Source organism: Bos grunniens, chromosome 29, assembly GCF_055505025.1.
Source record: "Bos grunniens cultivar Pamir isolate PY7600 chromosome 29, Bosgru_T2T1.0, whole genome shotgun sequence".
In the NCBI taxonomy this organism is placed as follows: Eukaryota; Metazoa; Chordata; class Mammalia; order Artiodactyla; family Bovidae; genus Bos; species Bos grunniens.
Genome location: NC_141193.1, coordinates 7,683,311 through 7,697,561, shown reverse-complemented (window position 1 = coordinate 7,697,561; position 14,251 = coordinate 7,683,311). Strand labels below are relative to the sequence as shown.

Below are 14,251 nucleotides of genomic sequence, written 5' to 3'. Positions count from 1 at the left end.
GTACCTGGGCTTCTTCAGTGGCCAGTCCAGGGTTCTTCTCGACTATTCTTGTCCAACCAAACATGAGATGGCAGCATCTGGACTTGCTCTGGTTTGCTGGGGAAGGAGAGGCAAGAGACAGCCTTTCTGATGAGACAGTTGAGTGGAGTTTCAGCCATTTAGACAATAAGAATTCAGAACTTCTCAGCCCCTCTCATTTTTCTGTTTCTAATCTCATCAGATAGTTATGAATGCCGGTCACAGGCCTAGGATGTTAAAGATTAAGGTGAAAAGAAAATGCCTGTTTCTAAAGTTCAAGTTGCTCATCCTCAAGACCCTTCATCCATCATGAGACCAGATACTGTTTCTCAGAGTATCTGAATGCCTGATGTGGTCCAGGGCTCAGCCCCAGTTGGGTCTATGCCCTAGTTTGTTGGAAAAAATAGCAAAAAAGCAGTTGACTAATCCTGTTGTGTTTTTTTTTTTAAAGGCCCTTTTATGTAAGAATAGAATATTCACAAAGAAGGAAATGCCAGTAGGAAGTAAACAGAGAAAAAATATCCACTTCAGTCATAATCAGAGAAATGCAAATAAAACCATATGATGTCCTGTTTTAAATATTCACTAAGGAAACATTTTCAATGCAGGAGATGTACAGATAGCAAGGAGGAAACTCCTGCAAGCTTTCTGGAAGGTTCTTTGGCATTACTGACCATGAGTTGGAAAATTTTTCACAAGCTTCTAGGCAGCAATGACATTTCCAAGACTCTGCCCTAAAAAAAGTAGCTGAAATGTGGACAAAGTTTATTTACAAGGATATTCATCATCATGCTTAATGTATCAGAAAAAAATGTCAACTCTCCAAATATCCAGCAATTTAGATAACCTATGATACACTGTGCACCAGTTAAATGTTATGCTGACGAGGAGTGTTTAATGGCCTGGGGAATGTTTACAACATTCAAACAAATGTTTACAACATACAAACAGATGTTTTCAGTGTATTATCATTAGGATATTTTCCTAATTATGTCAAGAAATAGAGACTCAAAAGAGAAAAAACATATATTAAAATGGTGACAGTGGTTGTCTCAAAGTATAAGTGATATTTTATTTTTTTCCTGGCTGCTTTATATTTAGAATTTTTTTCTCCAAATTATCTGCATTGAGCAGGTTTTCTTTGGTAATCAAAGAGATGAGTCACACAGTGAAAAAAATTGTAAGAATTCAATTAGGCCATTTCCCATTTCCCAGGCCTAGAAGTGAGGGAAGGAGCTGGGTGAAGCTGAAGCTCCCCTAAGCTTGTGAGGTGTCAGGAAAACCCGGAAGAGAGGTAGCCTGGCCTGAGAAAGTGCCAAAGGTCCAACCAGTGACCGTCCATGAAGCTCTTCCCACTGGTGGGGGGCATGGAGAGGTGAAGGGTGGAGAGAAAAGTTCAGCCTTTCAGCAGAGGTCTGGTTTCCACCAAGGCCAAGGGCCAGGCTCTTGGTCAGCTAGGACCTCCGGCTGCCCTCCCACCCATAGTGAGCACCAGCTGCATGGCTGACCCAAGCATGTTTTTAATGCTTACCTTGAGAGTGTGGAGTCCTAATCATTGTGTGTGTGTGTGTGTACTATATTTCAGATATATATATATTTTATACTGTATTTCAGATACTTAAAAAAAGAAGACCATTGATAATCCCCTGGGGATCCAGTGGTTAGGACTCCACGCTTTCACTGCTATGCTCTGGGTTCAGTCCCTGGTCAGGGAACTAAGACTCTGCAAGCTGTGAGGCACAGCCAAAAAAAAAAAAAAAGACTATGGATTACATGAAGAGGCTGCCTCTGGTTGTCTTTGCTCATTTGATGAGTTTCAAAAATAACACTGAGCAAGCCTACCCATTGCAGCAGTTGAATGTGGAGAATGTCTGCCTCTGGGTTTTTAGGAATCATCTTTGAAAGGGAAGAGGAATCTATTAGACAGAATTGGAGAGAACCACCTCTCACTCCCCACCACAGGCACTTAGCAGACAAAACCAACAAGCTTCTGTCCCTCAATGACCCTGAGGGACAGAAGTCAGAAAAACGAGGCTTAATGGGCAGAAAAGAGAGATGCAGAACAGTAAAACGAGAAGAAAAATGTTTCTTTGTGATTATGTTAGGCCATGATCACACAGACACAAAGGCTTAAACCATTGAACTAAAAAATCAGAAATAGAATAAGTAAGGATTAAAAATAAAAAAAAACACTGATGAAATGTTTTGAATATGCAACAAGTTCTAAAAATGGAACCAGCTGAAACTGGACAGGAGAATCTGGCAAGCTATGTGAGTGATTAAGACAAGAAGATAAGAAAAACTAAGTAGAAAAATAGACAGTTCTTAGTCTGTTCAAGAGGAGGATGAAATAAACAGAAGGAGGTCAGAACATAAATCATTTCAAAGACTAGAGGGTTGAATAGGAAACAGCAGCAGAACTGGATGTGATCAGGGACAGGCAGCCCTGGGGACAGCCCTCGGGCTACTGGGAGGCTATTGCAGTGACCTCCCTGCCCTCATCCTCACCTGACTCCTCCCTGCCTGCCTCCTGAACGACTGACCTCTACCTGGGCCAGGGCCCAGTCCTGGGGTCTCACTGGTGCCCCTGGTCCCTGGGCAAGCCCGGCCCAGCAGCAGAAAGTGGGCTGAGCCTGGTGCCCTGTTCACCAGCTGCGTGACCTGGGGTGTGTGTCTGGCCTCAGGTCCTCATCCGAAGACTCTTTGACTTGGCATCCTTTCCAAGTCTGGCTGATACCAGCCAGGCCAGCCCCTGGTAGCTGTGGACCTCAGGAGAGAGCGAGGGAGTGGACGGGACGGTGGGAGGCGCCTGCTGAGGTTCCTCACAGGGACGAGAGGACGGGTCACCTTCTTTGGGGACTTTGGGACAGCGGAGATACACCTCCTGTACGTGGAACAAATACACCCTTGCCCACAATGCTCGCACTCCCTGCCCCTCATCACCTCCTTTTAATGTCACTTGTCTTTTCATTTCAACAGAGTCAGAGAACGCCTGTCTAGGAATGATGCAGAAGAGAAGGGTGAAGAAGTTTCTCTTCAGCAGCTGGGAGTCTCGCCCCTCAAGGAAACCATCTAAGCTGCCAACAGCCTGGCACTTGCTGGCAGCGCCCCAGCCAGTGTCCAGTTTCCTCCAGTTTCTCCTGGCGCTGATGGGGGCAAGACTGGCTGAGGACTAGGGCGACTCTGCAGAGCCATGAGAGAGAGCTGCCCTGACAGCAAGGCTGGGGCTGCTGGAGAAAACCAGCCAGCAGCGGCCCGCCGGCTTTGTGAAAGCATAGAAAAGAGAAACTGTGCCCAGGGGCCCAAGAAGGCACCGTCTTCCTTTCCAATCCCTGACTCTGCCCCTTAAAATCCTCTCTGTTCATCCTTGTCCCACGTGGAAATGCCATGTCTTTGGAGGGTTAAGGTGATGTTTCTGCCCCTCATTGTCCCTGGAGCAGCCCCTGCCTGCTGGGTTCCGGGAACTTCAGGACTCACTGCGCTCACTCATTTGGCATTAACTCTTTCCTGCCTTATATGATTAAAGCTCTTCCCTGGTTTGTGACTTGTATCTTCCCCTGGCAAATGTCTCCCCAGCAATGGGCCTGGGAGACAGTAAAGTCTCCACACACAGTTGACGAGTAAATGATGCAGCCAGACTCAGGCGATGGATAGAGACCTCCACCCGTCACTGGCATTCCTAGCAATTCCACTTTGCAGAAATGGATTGTGGTTCGGTTTCCCAGGAGTCAGGCAGAAGATCGAGTCCCTGGTATGACACAGCACCCCTCAGAGCTCAGATCCAGTATTAAATATATTTTGAAAGATTAGAGACAAGTTGGAGAAGGCAATGTCAGCCCACCCCACTGTTCTAGCCTGGAGAATCACGTGGACAGAGGAGCCTGGCAGGCTGCAGTCCATAGGGTCAGAAAGAGTTGGACACGACTGAAGTGACTTAGCAGCAGAAAAAAGTACAACACAAATTCAAATTGCATTATTTTTATTATCTTAGTAAAAAAAAAAAGAAGTAAATACTAAGACATTGTAATATTTTCGTGGGGTATTTCCATGGAGTGTTGGAACAAATACAGAGGTGTAGAGATAACCTGTTTCTCTCTCTTCTTTTAAGTGATTTTTGCCACTGTTTTTGAAGTTTTAGCAAACTACAGGTGGCCCTCTGGGGGGCTCCGAAGAGCTCTGGTCCTTTATGTCTCAGCACAGAAAGAATTCAGCGAGAGGCGAAGTGATAGATAAGAAGTGATTTGTTAGAACAGGATGATTTTGAGGCTTACAAGCAGGAGGGGGAGAGGGTGCTGCCCTGAGAACTTAGCGAGCTACAGTTTTATAATCAAAAGAAGAGTGGGGAGGGGGAGAAGACCTTCTTTGTCGTTCTTGAGTAGACGTCATGCTTCCAACATCAGCTCTTCCTCCAGGTTGAGCAGGAGAGTTTTTTGTTGTTTCTACATGGTCAAGTCAGGACTGTAGAAATTATTCCAGGTCTCTGTAACAGTGAGTACTTTTCTGTAAATCATCATTTTTTATGTGTACAGAGAGTATGCCCTAAGGATCATTAACTTGCTGAGTTCACAGGGAAGGACTCGGGTCTCCTGCTGCCATTGTTTTAGTGTTCTGGAGCATATTTCTTGCTTCTGTTACATCGTTTTGTTGCTAAGCAAGCCTGCTTGGTTTTGTGGGTAAGCAAACCTGCTTTCTTGTGTAACTTAGAGCAGCCTCCTGTGTTTTTTTAAATTACAACCCCCTAGTGGGATTAACTATTTCATCACCTACCTTGTTCCTTACTCTGTCCTTAGGAATATGACACTATGGCAAGTTTGAAAGACAGAGTGAAACAATCAGCCAGGACCTCCACCCCACTCTACTCGCCCTCATGATTAGTCATCTGTTGCTGCTTTACAAATCATTGCAAAACCTGGGGGCTTAAACAAATGATCAGATCAGTTGCTCAGTCGTGTCCGACTCTTTGCAACCCCATGAATTGCAGCACGCCAGGCCTTCGTGTCCATCACCAACTCCCGGAGTTCACTCAGACGTTTCTCATGATGTACTCTGCATATAAGTTAAACAAGCAGGGTGACAATATACAGCCTTGACGTACTCCTTTTCCTATTTGGAACCAGTCTGTTGTTCCATGTCCAGTTCTAAGTATTGCTTCCTGACCTGCATACAAATTTCTCAAGAGGCAGATCAGGTGGTCTGGTATTCCCATCTCTTCCAGAATTTTCCACAGTTTATTGTGATCCACACAGTCAAAGGCTTTGGCATAGTCAATAAAGCAGAAATAGATGTTTTTCTGGAACTCTCTTGCTTTTTCCATGATCCAGTGGATGTTGGCAATTTGATCTCTAGTTCCTCTGCCTTTTCTAAAACTAGCTTGAACATCAGAAAGTTCACGGTTCACATATTGCTGAAGCCTGGCTTGGAGAATTTTGAGCATTACTTTACTAGCGTGTGAGATGAGTGCAATTATGCGGTAGCTTGAGCATTCTTTGGCATTGCCTATCTTTGGGATTGGAATGAAAACTGACCTTTTCCAGTTCTGTGGCCACTGCTGAGTTTTCCAGATTTGCTGGCATATTGAGTGCAGCACTTTCACAGCATCGTCTTTCAGGATTTGGAATAGCTCAACTGGAATTCTATCACCTCCACTAGCTTTGTTCATAGTGATGCTTTCTAAGGCCCACTTGACTTCACATTCCAGGATGTCTGGCTCTAGGTCAGTGATCACACCATCGTGATTATCTGGGTCGTGAAGATCTTTTTTGTACAGTTCTTCTGTATATTCTTGCCACCTCTTCTTAATATCTTCTGCTTCTGTTAGGTCCATACCATTTCTGTCCTTTATCGAGCCCATCTTTGCATGAAATGTTCCTTTGGTATCTCTGATTTTCCTGAAGAGATCTCTAGTCTTTCCCATTCTGTTGTTTTCCTCTATGTCTTTGCATTGATCGCCGAAGAAGGCTTTCTTATCTCTTCTTGCTGGTTTCTGTGGGTCAGGAATTCAAGAAGGGTTCAGCTGGGTGGCTCTAACTCAGGAATTTCATGAGGTTGCAGTCATCTAAAAGCTTGACTGGCATTGGAGGATCCATTTCCAAGGTCATTCACCCACATAGCTGGCAAGTTGGAGCTGGCTGTTGGCTGGAGGCTTCCGTTGCTCTCTCCGAAGGCCTCTATTGGACTGCTGAAGCATTCCCATAACATGGCAACTGGCATCCTCCATAAGATGTGATCCAGAGCTCAAGACAGAGTTCAGAATGAAAGCCCTTCGTGACCTTATCCTCAGAAAGCACACACTTCTGCTACATTCTACTAATCACTCAAGTTAGCCCTGACTCATGCCAAATGAATCTACTTGTGGCCTCGGATATCAAGAGGTGAAGGTTTTTGGAAGGAGGTTTTGGAGGTTGGTGCCATACTCTCCCCCAACACTCTGACTGTGGTTATGGCAGGGTATTTCCTCCCCAGACTTCACCTACCACCTTAAAGCCTTCAGACAGTGATAATAATATTATTCAGACATTTTAATCTTTTTTCTATGTGTGTGCACTAAGTCGCTTCAGTCATGTCTGACTCTTTACAACCCCATGGACTGTAGCCCACCAGGCTCCTCTGTCCATGGGATTTTCCAGGCAAGAACCCTGGAATGGGTTGCCGAGCCCTCCTCCAAGGGATCTTCCTGACCCAGGAATCAAATCCACATTTCTCAAGTCTCCTGCCTTGCCAGTCAGGTTCTTTACCACTAATGCCACCTGGGGAGCAATTCACATGTAAAAATTCAAACTTGAGAGGAAAGTGCCTGGAAAAAATGTGAAATTTTCTTCCCCGTACTCTGTCGATTCCCACGCTCTCTTCACAGTTAGAGGTAAATTCTTTCAGAATGTTTTTTCTTCTTGTGATCTTGGGCAAGTCACTTGACTGCTCTGATTCTCAGTTTCCTCAACTGTAAATTGAGGGGAAATAAGGCCTACCCAACAGAGTTGTCGTAAGGATTAAATGACATCATATATACAAATAACCTTACCTGGCACCCATCAAACGTTCAGGTAGTACCTCTCCTGGCTAAAAGTCAAGTAGTCAGTAACTTGACTGACTGACTGACCTGTGGCAGAGCTGTAATTTGAACCCAGGTCTGCATTTCCATTATTTTGGTCATCTGGTGTGAACAGCCAACTCACTGGAAAAGTCCCTGATGCTGGGAAAGATTGAGGACAGAAGGAGAAGAGGGCATCAGAGAATGAGATGGCTGGATGGCATCACCGATGCAATGGCCGTGAACTTGGGCAAACTTTGGGAGATGGTGAGGGACAGGGAAGCCTGGTGTACTGCGGTCCATGGGTCGCAAAGATTCAGACACGACCAGGCAATGGAACAATAACGACAACTATGTTTCCATAAAACCATTCATTTCCCATTATTCCAAGTACCTATCTGTCCCAGTGCTATCAGTTACTAAGTGTGTAAACTTGAGCAAGGCATTTAACATCTTAAAGCTTAGCTTACTTCATCTGTAAAATGGGGACAATACCCTGTGTGCAGGGAAACTGCTTTAGTGAGCAAATAACTCAGCTCTGCTGATGTATGACAGGTGTGCACAGGAATGACCAGAGCAAGAGGCACTTGTCTACTAAGATTCTTCTAGTCTTTAGCCACAGAAACTGACTCTGCCTAAACTGAATCCCAGGAGAGGTTTTTCTGGACAGTTGTTGGGTGAATTCACAGACTGGAAGAACAAGCGAAAGGATCTGAGCAGCCCCAGGGCTGCTCAGCAAGAGTGCCCCAGCCTTAGTAGACAACCAGGGCCCTGTGGGTGATGGTGCAGCTCTGAGCATCTTCCGCCTCTGATTCCTCACTTAACATTTTCAAATCCTTGGATAGCATCTGACTTGCTTTACTTGGTTCTAGTGCATTCTGAACACATGGATCAGAAAGCCTCAACCAGGATGCGGTATAGCCCGCTCAGAGCCATGGGAGAACCGTGGGTCTGACAGCCTGCTGGGTTACAAACTATTTCCTGCGGAAAATGAGAGACCCGAATCTTGATGGAGAAGTTGTCACTAGCCTGGTGGGGAGTGGCGGGAGGGGGTGGAGGGGGAGTGGGGGGATGGGGGGTGGGGAGTGGCGGGAGTGGGGCAGAGGTTGGGGGAGTGGGGGCGGGAAGGTGGGGGGAGCAGGGATGGGAGGGGTGGGGGGCGGGGTGGAAGGGAGTGGGGAATAGTCCCATGAAGAAGAAAGGGCAAAAGCAGAGACAAAGAAGTAAAGAGAGTGTGATGCATATTAGAAGATGCAAGGTGGAATCCTGTGGCTAGATGAGCTCAGAGCAAAGGTAACAAAGCCCCCCACACCCAGTCCTTGTGGTTAAAGAGGCTGATTCCATGGCCAGCCTGACCAATCAGAACATGCCATTTCCTCAGCACCAAGGTTTGGTGCAGGGAGGCCTTGTGACCCAAGGAGGGCCAATCAGATTCACTTGATGAGGGTTTGGAGGAAGATATCCTCTGGATCCTGACCCTGGAGGTCTTCAGCAAGAGATCCATGTCCCAGGTGGCAGGCTCTGGAGGCAAACTGTCTGGTTCCAGCTCCCGTACTAACTGTGAAACGCTGGGGGAGCTGCCTAGCCTCTCTCGTCTTGGTTTTCTCCTCTATGAAATGAGAGTAATAAGCATTGCCTGCCCGACAGGACGTTCAAACACGAAACAGACACAGAACAGGTAGAGCAGTTCTCCCAGCTTGTGCCAGTTGCCATGAAACCAACCAGAACAAAAGCAAAGCCAAGAGCATACAATATCTTGAGTCACATTTCTGTCATTTCTCATTCATGCCGCTGCTGCTGCTGCTAAGTCGCTTCAGTCGTGTCCGACTCTGCGAGACCCCATAGACGGCAACCCATCAGGCTCCCCCATCCCTGGGATTCTCCAGGCAAGAACACTGGAGTGGGTTGCCATTTCCTCCTCCAGTGCGTGAAAGTGAAGTCGCTCAGTTGTGTCTGACTCTAGCGACCCCATGGACTGCAGCCTACCAGGCTCCTCCGTTCATGGGATTTTCCAGGCAAGAGTACTGCAGTGGGGTGCCATTGCCTTCTCCGTTCTCCTTCATAGGTCCTGACTAAAATACTGGAGCATCAACTGGGATTGGAAAAAAATGGGAAATGTGAGGGAAGATCGTATTTGCTAAAGAAATGGCTTTTTCTCCAGATGGCGGCAGAAAGTCAGAGAAGAACATGAAGAGAAATATAATCTCCTAAGGGAATATCAAGGAAATGACCTCTGTTGACATTTCAAAAGCAGAAGTTGTACATGTAGAAGTATAAACACAGAAAAGCACAAAAGGAAAAAAAAAATTTCCCCTGTCGGTCTCTCTCCCCAGAGGTAAGTATCATTCATAGTTCTTTATGGTTTTTTTCAGTCAAGGGTTTCAAGTAAGTGACGAGCACAAATGTGAATTTTAGGAAAGCCTCTCTGGCAGCAGTGGGGAGGGTCAGAAGTGTCAGGGTTGGAAGAAAAGGCAGCAAGAGAAGAGGGTGAACTGAAGGCTGGCCCTCCCCTCTCCCCCGCCGCTACCCTGGCTCATACCTTCTCGCCCGGCAGGTCCGGTGGACAGCTCTCCCTCAGGAAGCACGCCTGCCCCTCGCCAGGAGCCCCTCCAGCCGGGACCACGTGCTCTTAGAGTAGAACCATAGCCCCTGGCACATTTTATCATCTCATTGTCCTCCTTGTTCGGTGTCTGCAGTTTCAGCTAGACTGTGAACTCTGTGAGGGCAAGCCCCATGACTGCCTTCCCCGAACACCTGGCAAATCACTAATCGGCTTTTCTTTTTATTAAGCTTATTTATTTTTAATTGAAGGATAATTGCTTTACAGTATTGTGTTGATTTCTTCCAAACACCAACATGAATCAGCCACAGGTTTACCCATGTCCCCTCCCACTCGAACATGCCTCCCACTGCTCTCCCATCCCACCCCTCTAGGTACTGATCCACTTTTCTATCTCTATAAATTTGCCTTAGGTACCAATTGTAAAGAACCGTGAATGTACTTACCTTTCGAGAGAGATGGATAAGGGAATCATGTAAAATCTGGTCATTGTGTCTGATTTCTTTCACTTAGTATAATGCTTTCAAGGGTTATCCCTATAGTAGCATGTATCCATGCATCGTTCCTTTTGATCCCCAAATAATATTCCACTGCATTGATAAATCACATTTTGTTTCGCCATTCATCAACTAATGGTCTTTTGAGTTGCTTCCACTTTGAGAATACTGTGAATAGTGTGGCTTCGAATATTCATGTGCAAATATTTGTTTGAATACCTGTTTTCATTTTTTTAGGTTAAATACCCAGGAGAGGAATTTATGGGTAATCAGGTAATTTTTTGAGGACCTGTACAGTGGCTGTGCCATTTTCCATTTGCACCATAAAGCACAGAATTCCAGTTTCTTCACACCCTTGCCAGTACTTATTTTCCATGTTTTATTATAGTTATCCTAGTATGTGTCAAGTGGTATCTCATTGCAGTTTTGATTCGCATTTTCTTAATGACTGATCTGTTGAGCATCTGTTGCAAGCCTTTGATTCATTTTCAGAGTTCTGAAAAAGTTGATTTCAACATCTTTGGCCAGTGTTCACATGTTTTTATAGGGGAGAAGACTCTGGAGGTACTTACGCCACTGGAAGGACCACTGTCCTTGGTGACTCTTGGAGGATGACACTGACAAAACATTACCATCATCGTCACATTGCGAGGTTGTTTCTGCAACAGGGTCTACCAGCACAATTGTAAAAGGACTTTAAAAAGCTTTAGGTCTCATCAGCTCACGAATTCTACAATTCTTACATCTTAGTCAGTTCCGTATCTGTCTCCTTGTCAATACAAGGCTCTTCTATCTGGTTCCCAGTACTGTGCTTTGTCTGCCTAAAACATTTAATAGAACCACTTTTTGACATGATTGGGGTCTTTACAAATATTTTAAAATTGTTTAGGGTTACAATGCTCTGAATCTAGATTCCAGATGTAGTCTGCATTGTCCAATGCAGTTGCTAACGGCTCCCTGTGGCTACCGAGATTGAAATTAATTAAAATTAAATAAAATTTAAATGTAATTCCTGGGTCTCACTAGCCACATTCCAAGTGCTCAGTAGCCACATGTGGCTAGTGGCTACTGTACCAGGCGGCACAGATCTAGAAACTTTCCACCATGGCCCTGCTCTGGGTACTTCCTCTCCAGCTGTCTCAGGATCATCACTGTTGAGATTGAAGGGGCACTGGGCATAGCGTCTCCTTTATTTACAAGAAGGCAGCTCTTTTAATGAGTCTTGATTACTTTTAATGATAAGGTGATGGATACACATGACTTTCCTGGGTGATTTCCAACTATTTCTAGACAAGTTTCCAGAGTAGCTCTGTGCAAGACAAGATGACTGTGCAAAACACCAAAAAAACACCCAAATTGAAATAATGCTACCATTGTTATCTCTTTCGGGCAGCTTTTCATCAGCTCCCAGGTGCCAAGACTACTTCTCTCTTTAGCAAGCACTCACCCAAAGGGCAACCCAAGGTCAGTTGTCATATAAGCCTAGCCCCAACCCAGCCCTTTCTGGAGACAGAACCCAGCCAGGTCTCCTGGTTCCCCAGCCATGTCTGCCCCAGGACACCCCTCCCCTCTCTCAGAAGAGCTTCAGGTCTCAGAAGGACTTAATTAAGATTATAAAATAGACCCATCAGGCAGCAGAGAAGCAGCTGAAGGGCCCAAGTCAGGAGAAGGGCAGCCAGCCCATGTGGTCCTAGTCCAGTGCTGGCTTCAAGCAAAGAAAGGCTCTGGCATTATCGAGAAGGACTGTGAACACGGCCGACTTAATGGGTGTGCAACCTTGCAGTTGCTTGGAGCTCCACGCTCAGAAGGGTACCACGTTTGGGTATAATGCTTGGCTGCTACCATCTTGAAATGCTCAGTCATTTGTGAACGAGGAGCCCCGAATTCTCACTTTGCACTGCTGCTGCTGCTGCTAAGTCACTTCAGTCGTGTCCGACTCTGTGTGACCCCATAGACGGCAGCCCACCAGGCTCCCCCGTCCCTGGGATTCTCCAGGCAAGAACACAGGAGTGAGTTGCCATTTCCTTCTCCAATGCATGAAAGTGAAAAGTGAAAGGGAATTCGCTCAGTTGTGTCCAACCCTTAGCGACCCCATGGACTGCAGCCTACCAGGCTCCTCCACCCATGGGATTTTCCAGGCAAGAGTACTGGAGTGGGGTGCCATTGCCTTCTCCACACTTTGCACTAGGTCTCACAAATTATGTAGCTGGTCTTGCCTGAGCTTCTCCATGGAAGGCGTTAATCTATGAGTAAGTGGGGAGCCTGGAGAGGAGATGGGGGGAGTGAAGAGCCGGACAGCAGCCATGGAGCACCAAGCGGGAGTCAGCGAGCCACAGAGCCACCCCAGGGGCCCCTGGGGTCCAGACACTCAAGGGATAAATGCTTGCTTGCTGCAGAAACAGAACTATTCAGAGAAATTCTGATGATAGGAAGGACTTCCGTATCGTAAATCTGTTTTACCATGATGTTCAGTTTATTCTCTTCCCAAACTTCTGCCTGATTTCATGTTAACAGGTAAAAGCTAAGAAGTATTTGAAAGTAAATTCAACCAACAAACTTGTAATGATACTTTTGCATTCAAGGGACTTCCCTGGTGGTCCAGTGGCTAAGAATTCACCTGGCAATGCAGGGCATGTAGTTTTGACCCCTGGCCAGGGAACTAAGATCCCACCTGCTGGGGGCAACTAAGCCCATTGGCCACAACTAGAGAGCTGTGGACCACCTCGGCCAAAAATAAAACACAAGTTCATTCAATATGCCAAACAAGACATTGTTATTTATCAGAAAGCCACCTGCAATTCAGTTTTGAAGGTTTAAAAAACAGCAATGTGACTTTAGAACATAAAAGGTTACTTAAATATTACACATAGGGGTGTGTGTGTGTGTGTGTGAGTGAGTGCTCTCAGTCGTGTCTGTTTGAGACCCTGCCCGCCAGGGACTGCTGCCCTCCAGGATCCTCTGTCCATGGAATTTTCCAGGCAAGAATACTGGAGTAGATTGTCTTTCTTTACTCCATGAAGTCTTCCCAACCCAGGGATTGAACCCGCATCTCTTGAATCTACTACATTAGCAGATGGATTCTTTACCACTGCACCTCTTGAGAAGCCCCAAATATTACACAAAGAAGAATAAATAACTAAATGTCCTCTTGTATCTGAAAAAGACTCATAATGTTCTAGATTTGTTTTTTGGCCTGATTAGGAAAGAAGAAATAATAATAAACTATGAGAAGAAATAATAAACTATGAAAATACCTTAGTTAAAAGAAAACAAAATAATAAAGAAACAAAATAAATCAACTATACTTCAATTTTTTTTAGAAAAAAGATAAAACTTTTTTATGCCTACAAAAAAAAGAGAAAGGACAGAACAGAAGTGTCAGAGTCAGCCTGATCATCTTGAGGAAGAAGCTCATTGTACCTACTAACACGAATTGAAAATCTGCTATTTACTAAAGTAGGAGGATGTGTAACAACTGCAGTTTTAATTCTGTATAAATGGAGCTTAAAATGCACTTCAGCTTTGTGGCCACTTGCTAGCTACCTCATGTATTCCAGGTATTTGTTTTGCTTTGTTCATTAATAATAATAAGAAGAATTGGCTAATTCTAAAAAAAAAACAAAACAGAACTTGCCTTCTCGATAGCTCCATCTTCCCAGCCTACCTCACGCACACCTCCTTGTCTCCCTGAACACTTACACTGTGCCCACAACCAGTCAGAAAAACATCTGGACTCATTAAACTTGCCCTTTCCTCAGCCCAAGAAACCGGAGCAGTCAGGACAGCAGCTCCAGTCTGACTGGACCTCAGGGTGAAACACTCAGAAAGGAGACGGCACCCCTCCTTGGCTGCTGTCCACATCCATCCATCCCCAGCCTTGGGGGAGAGGGGCTGCGGAGGAACAGGCTTTTTTTTTTTGGCCATGCCCAATCCCTTGTGGCTCAGCTGGTAAAGAATCCGTCTGCAATGAGGGAGACCTGGGTTCAATCCCTGGATTGGGAGGATCCCCTGGAGAAGGGAATGGCTACCCACTCCAGTTTCCTGGCCTGGAGAACTCCATGGACTGTATAGTCCCTGGGGTCACAAAGAGTCTGACACAACTGAGCGACTCTCACTGTCACTAACGGCATGCGGGATCTCAGTTTTCCC

The 14,251-nt window shown here is 45.7% G+C and overlaps 1 protein-coding gene across 1 annotated transcript in view; it reads left to right on the top strand.

The window, feature by feature from the left end:
- The window catches only part of LOC147341900 (solute carrier family 22 member 20-like), a 30,305-nt gene extending 19,199 nt beyond the window's left edge, over positions 1-11,106 (top strand). Inside the window, exons 10-12 of the mRNA XM_086384918.1 lie at positions 2,998-4,506; positions 9,207-9,380; positions 10,650-11,106. Of these exons, the coding sequence (XP_086241044.1) occupies positions 2,998-3,094 (97 nt within the window). The 3' untranslated portion in view covers positions 3,095-4,506; positions 9,207-9,380; positions 10,650-11,106. The remainder of the gene's footprint in view (positions 1-2,997; positions 4,507-9,206; positions 9,381-10,649) is intronic.
- The last annotated feature ends 3,145 nt before the right edge of the window (positions 11,107-14,251 follow it).